This window comes from Nannospalax galili, unplaced genomic scaffold (assembly GCF_000622305.1).
Source record: "Nannospalax galili isolate Female #2095 unplaced genomic scaffold, S.galili_v1.0 scaffold66, whole genome shotgun sequence".
NCBI lineage: Eukaryota > Metazoa > Chordata > Mammalia > Rodentia > Spalacidae > Nannospalax > Nannospalax galili.
The window spans coordinates 430,394-437,208 of record NW_008356058.1 but is presented as its reverse complement, the minus strand read 5'-3'; the positions used below and the strand labels follow the sequence as shown (position 1 = coordinate 437,208).

General features: G+C 46.4%; 1 protein-coding gene across 3 annotated transcripts in view; it reads right to left on the bottom strand.

The window, feature by feature from the left end:
* Positions 1 to 6,277, bottom strand: part of Ntm (neurotrimin) — a 1,074,128-nt gene extending 1,067,851 nt beyond the window's left edge. For all 3 annotated transcript variants that reach the window (XM_008854166.2, XM_008854168.2, XM_008854170.2), the window contains exon 1: positions 5,668 to 6,277. In XM_008854166.2, coding sequence (XP_008852388.1) covers positions 5,668 to 5,749 — 82 coding nt within the window. In that variant the 5' untranslated portion in view covers positions 5,750 to 6,277. The remainder of the gene's footprint in view (positions 1 to 5,667) is intronic.
* Between the last annotated feature and the right edge of the window lie 538 nt (positions 6,278 to 6,815).

Here is a 6,815-nt window from a genome sequence, read left to right as displayed (position 1 = left end):
TTATTTTGATATATCACAGTGAAAGATTTATCGTCCTCTTTTTTTTTTTTTTTTTTTTTTTTTTTTTAAAAAAAAAAAAAAAAAAAAAAAAAAAAAAGATGAAAAAAATCAAATTTAGTAACCTAAGATGTTCTCACTAACAGAAGTGAAGAATGTGTTTTCCAATATTTGATTCCTTAGCTTGGCAGTCTCTCTTAAAATACTCCCTCCTCAGCAAGGAAAATGTGAATCTTTGCTGGTTTGTTTTGCAGTTGCAAATGACTTATAGGGCTCTTCTGGCAGACTTTCTGTTTTCCCTCTTGCAAATAAACAAAAGGCCACATCTTTAATACGACTTAAGTAGGGAAGATTCTGTGATCACCTGTCATGATTTCCAAAAAAGAAGAGTAAAGGAGAGGCAAATAAAAAGACCAAATTGTTGAAGACTAATCAATAGCATCCTACACACCCGTACTGGGCATGGCTGATCTTACCATGGTTCATCTGTCTTCCCTCCCCACTGCTCCACCCTGCGGTCAGGGCTCCAGTGAGCTGGGAGGGCAGACTCACCCCCCCCTTCCAGGCAAGCCTGCAGGAAGCACTGCAACCCTGCCAGCCTGACCTAGATCTGTCAACTGATCAATTACCACTCCCATAGAAGAGAAGGGAGGACTAAAGGAAGAAGGAAAAAAGAAGAAATCGGAAAGCATTGAGAAGGGGAAAGAGAGCTAGAAGAGAGAGAGAACCAGCCGGGGACGATGGGAGGAATGTGGATGAGCTCCCATGCCTGGAAGTCTCAGCAGGGAGAGTAAGAGCAAATTTAATCCCAAAGACCACATATGTACATACAGAAGTAAATACCAAAGAAAATACAAAGTTCTAAACAGTAACTGACCAAAATCACAGTTAAACCAGAGGAAAACTTCCTTTTTCCCACACATTGCTGATTCAGACTACAGTGCCCACCCTCTGCCCCGAACTCTTACCTCTAGCTCCCATTGGCCCTCAATACTCCACCAATACTCTCCAGCTCACACTACTGGATCACAGCTACATGACAAGACAAGCCTCCTTTTGCAAATGGATGGCGGTTGTGCCCCCCTGTGTGTTTCCCTTGAAGCCCCCCAAGGGCAGTGGAACATCCCCACCAAAGCAGAGAACACTCTGGGAAGGACCATAAGACAGAGTCTACCCAATCTGTAGCCATCGACTACCTTATGTTTGCATGTTCACTTTTTATGTTTAATTTGTTTTTATTGAATTTCAAATGACTATAGACATAAAGTAAACATGTAACAAGCCAATAGAGCAGAAAGGAAGGGAACTGCATAAATACAACAGGGCTCAGCATGGAGTTCCACTTAGCACCACATGTTTGGAGTGTTACAAGCATTAATGAATCCTTACAACACCCAGGGGAGTCGCTCCCCTGGCCTGTCAGACAGGTAGGGGGACAGGTTCACACACAGAGGGAAAGATTTTTTTCCCTGTAGAAAACCCTGGAAAATTTGATCCCAAGATGCTCATGTTCCCAGCGGAGCTACACTCAGGTCACTAGAGCTGGCATGACACTTGGAGGAATCCACATGGGGTATTTGAAGTCTGTAGGACCTCTGCTGGGACTAGGGACAAAGCAAACTTTGCATTCTGGTTCATAGGTAGAAAGGGGCCAAGAACTCTAGACCACCCCATCCCCTGCCTTGGAAAAGAGCCAAATCCCAGGCCTGTTTGTTCTGTCCCGAGAGTGTTTCCACCATGAAGGGACAGCAGGAGCTGCAAATCTTTCCAGCACATTCTTCCTGAACATAGCAGACTCACACATTCTACTGTAGGGACTCACAAATTCAGCCACTTCTTGGAATATTATGTGCTCACTTCAGTCCAAGTCTTAGTTTCTCTGGCAACCCATGGATGATACCCAAGTGGAGGCAGTGTTGGTCACTACCCTCTGGTTCTGCTGAACTGTGCATATATGTGGCAAAGTGGTCCTGAAATTTGCTAGAAGAAAACCCTAATGTGAATCCCTCCCCCTGGGAACCTAGAGAGGATAGTCACTCTCAGGGATCCTTTCATTAATACTTCTACTAGAGGAGCAGCTTAGCAAGAAAATTTGATCCCAGAAGCCAGGGGTACACAGCACAGCAGATAAAATGGGTTCTTGTATTTGTACTTGACTTTAAAAGAGCAAAAAATCAGCACCAGGACCAGGTTGCACCTGGTAACTAAAACTGCAATTCCAAGAACGGCCTTCATGCAGTAAAGCCTGCTGTTCCCACCTGGCATGGCTTAGCTACCTAGTATCCTTGAGCAAATTCTCAGAGGCTCAGCACTGTGAGTAGGGCTACCTCTAGCAGGCAGGGTAGAAGGGAACTGTCTGGGTAGAGTTACACATATGAGCTCCAAGTAGGCAGGCAAAGCACTTGGTCAGGTTCCCTTGCTCTCCTGAACTTTTGACTGTTTCCAAATGTCTATAATGCCCACATCATGCCCCAGATCCCATCACCCTAAATTAATTATTGCATGTTGCCATTGAGAGCTGTTTGAGCTTATCTGCCTCCCTCCCATCTCAGAACTGCCAGGGTTGGTTGCTGAGGCCACACATATGCTTGCTGTGAGTGACAGGAACTTAGGTGGTCTGCCTAGCTCCATGGTGCCCATGGCCTCCCTGTGAGCCAAGGAGAGTGTGAAATGAGCCTCCTTTCCCTTCAACTCTGGCCCATCTGTCTCTCAGGCAAGCAGGTTTCTTGAAGTGGGATATGAGAGGAAGAGAAATTGGGAAGGCTAGAGAGGAAGCTTTGCTAATGGAAAGGTGTTGGAAGGAGCACTGATCCCTGGAAGGAGGAATGGTTCCTTGCTAGAAAGAGAAAAGCTGCCACACATCCAGCCATTGCTTTCAGAGCTCTCCTGGCAGAAGGTGGGCAGTCTGCTGGAAAGGACAGTGCCTAATCAAGCTTCCTAGCTTCATTCTCAAGAAAGAGGTCCCTCTAGTTAAACAACCCTGGTTTGTCTCTGGCCAGAGCCTCTGGGAGCTAATCACCCCCTCCCCACCTGACAGCCCAGCCACACTAATCAGTCTGAATTCCCTCACAAACTCCCTCCTACCCTAAACTGAATCGCTGTTGCCAGTGTGTTGGGGGAGGAGCTGGTCAGGGAGGGGTCTCTAACCTGCCACTAGCACCACACACCTTTCAAAGAGGCAGGAAATACAGAAGTAGCAGCCCTGGGAAGAGTCAGCTTAAAACAAAAACAGAGGAGAAGAAAAAATTGCCTTAGAATGTGTGCTGCATTCTAACTAGCCCCGCTGGGTCAATGCAATAGGGGTGGATTATTGCAGGCAAGACCTGGGCTGCCTCAGTAATTCTGTAAGTTTGATAAGAGATAGCTGGCAGACTCTGCTTCCTTCCCCTGAAAGAGAAAACAGACATCACCTTTGCCGCCTCCCACTGGCATGTGGTATGGGGGTCTCTGGGGGTCACTCTGCCTTAAAATTGGGCAGCCCTGTTCTATTAGGACGCATCGAAGCCTATTTAGAGCTGCCTGGATGCAGCCAGCACAAATAAAGCTATCATTCTTCTTGGGAAATTCTGGATTTGGTAGAATGTGACTGGCTCTGAGGTATCCCATCACCATCCCCTCCAAGATGGGAACAAGACCACAAAATCAGGTTTCACCTGGAGGAATGCATCTTTCCATTCATCTATTTGGAGATGATTCAGAGTATGAGCAAATATTATGCTTCCCTGCATTTATTTCTACTGAAAAAAAAAAAAAACCTATGCTAATTTATATGTAAATTCAGTTTGGCCCTGGGGCTCCTGGCAGGTAGCCAATGGGGTTGCTGATGGTGGGATTTTTAGCAGTTGTCTCCAGGTTGATGTTACAGACAGGACAGAGAGGAAACCAGGGCAGATGCAACTGCTGATGACTTAGGACTCTTCCTTGCTCATCCTCTGACCCTTTACACCTTGCCTGGTTATTTTCCATTTCTGCTGTCAGGATGTAAGAAGCTGTTTCCCCAAAGATGCCTGGTCTTGACTCAGTTTCCTTACTGTCAGTGCTAGGGCTCTGGTCCCAGTGAGTGAATTCCTGAGTGCCTGGAACAAGCACAGTACAGGTGCTCACATACACAACACACACATACACTCACACATACACACTGCTGCTACTCCATGTTACATAAGAGGAGTCAACCAAGGATCCTTCTGGACTCCTTATACATCTACAACCCCCAATGCCCAAGAGCACAAGAGGGAGACCACTGAGGCCTCGACCCCATGGTGTGAGTACAGCAGACATCATGGAGATCCTTGCATGATCCTCCTTCCTGGACCTTCTTTTCATTGACAGATTCTTCTCATCTCCCTTCTCTTCCTTCCTAAGTCCCAGCCAAGATGCACATATATTTGATCCTTTCCAGGGTGGTCCTCTGTCCACCTCATATAGACCTGCAGAGGACAGAATCCAGCCCTCAGAGAGGATATGGCAGACTAGCACCCAGAACTTGACAAGATCATGAAAACTCTGTACTGCAGTGGGGAGAAGAGGAAGCAGCCTTGGGACTTGCATCCTCTTTTACTCTGCCAGACAGAACTTTCCTCTGGGAATACAACTGCACAGGACAGAGCCTTGCCTCCCTCTCTCCCTATCTCAAGCTCCACTCTTCCCAGAGAGCTCTACTGGATCAAGCCAGAGAAAGTTTGTCTGTCTTAAGCCCTGAGTTCCAGCATCTTTAATATGAAAGGGGCAACGTAGACAAGCTGTTTAGGAGGTGAATTAGCTGTTTAGCAGCAGCTACTTCTGCAGCTGCAATGAATAGGAGGCCTGGAACAGGGGTAGGGACCACACAGTTCAGCAAATGGACTCAAGGTGGAGGCAGATTCCAAATGCACCTGAACCGGGCACAGCAAACACCAATCACACCCTGGCCAGAGAACAAACCAGTCTTTCTGCAACTGCAGCTCAGCTAACAAACAGACTGAAAATTAGCATTCCTCTCTTAATGCCTCTGTCCTTTCAACTTAGAAAGGCTTCCCTGAATTTCAGAGCCTACGGCTGCTTGCACTCCTTTTCCTCTGCTTGTTACCCCCAACGCCCCCCAGCCTCCACGACAAACACACCCCTAAACACACTTAAAACTAACACAGTTGTTCGGGTTGCTGTGCATCAATTCATCCCCAGACGCCAGACCGCTGACCAGCACCTTCTAGAAGGCACCTGATTATTTCCAGGCTGCGTTTCCCCCGTTGCTCCTTTTCAAAGCTTTGCAAGTTCACTGGCCGATATTTAAAGTTTCCTCCTGTAATTTCTCCCCAGTCACATACGCAGCACATTCGCAACCCCGCTGCCCTCCCCTTCTGCGAGACTCCCCTGCGTTCATGTGTGCTGGGCTGCGTAAGTGTGAAGAATGTGCATGAAGCCGGGGAGCCAGCGCATAGCCACGGACCCAAGAGGAGCAGCAGAGACACCTTTTACTTATGCATATATAGTCCCCTATTCCGGTAGCAGCCGGAATCAAATCAATATTCTCGCAGCCTGGTCGGGAGAATGAAGTCCGAGCCATGATGTTTAAAACGCTCGTTCTTCCACCTGCAAACCGCGAAGAGGAGCAGACCCAGGGAGCCTGCAAATCCTTGCAGCACCCCTTACCATTCCTGAGTCTACCATAGGCAAATCAAAAGCAAGTCTTACCTTGGAAGAGACACAGAGCTGCCAGCCCTGTGAAGATAGCCCAGGAGATAGAATTGTGCATTTTCGCCTGGATGGTTTTCATGATTTTTTTTCTTCTTCTTTTTCTTCTTTTTTGTCAGGTTCAGTTTTTTTTTTCTTTTCTTTTCTTTTCTTTCTTTTTTTCCCCCACTGATAGACTGTGTTGCTCTCAAGCTCGTCCGAGGAGATTTAAATCCACTGTTTTGCTGAAGGACACAAGAAGAAAGCCGAGGGCGTGAGAGAGTCTGACTTCTCCGTAATTATCTCCACTCATACTCTGGCACTGAGGCACATTGTACAATCTGGCCCCGGACAGCCCTCCTACAAGCTGCAATCATTGGTTCTAATCCAAGGATTGACAGAGCTACAACCCGCGCGCGGGCACACACACACACACACACACACACACACACACACACTTAGGAATCATTTGCTGGGCAAATCAGGCTGATTAAAGAGACAGGAGCCTGGAGAGATGGAATGATAAATTCCACTTTGACCCTTCTATATTACTTTCATTTTTTAAACTGACAGTTGCAGAGCCCTGAGCATCGGGAAACCCCTTTGCCCTGGCATTCTCCTGCCTCCTAAACTCAGATTCCCTTTGCACTGGAAAAATCCCATTGCCATCATGGCTTGCAGGAAATTTTAAAGGAACATTTTCATGCTCCGTGAAACTTGCAAGAATGAGTCAAATTCCATTTGTTGGTCCCTAGTTTCCCCGGGAGGGAAGTACCATCCAGTGACAGATTTCCCCTCTCCCTCTTCAACCTCTCTGTGTAGTCATTCTGAAAATAATAAATAACTTTCTGTTTTCCTTTCCTGTCACTCTTCTTTTAACTACCTCCATTGGTCCTGTTTTTCATTTACTTCATTTTCTAGAGTCACCCATGTGTACACAATCCCATGAAAAGGGATAAAGTGTCTGGAATTTGACAAAACAGCCCACCATTTGATTCCAGAGAACCCTCTTCAGAGAGTGAGGCCAGAGATCACACTTCAATCAATTAACATTCACTAATAAGAATGTTACATGTGTCTGTATTTTAACATTTAGTGAGATGGATTTAAGTTTGATGCACTGAAGGACTGTCAAAGTATTACTGTGGTATAGTTATTAGATATCATCA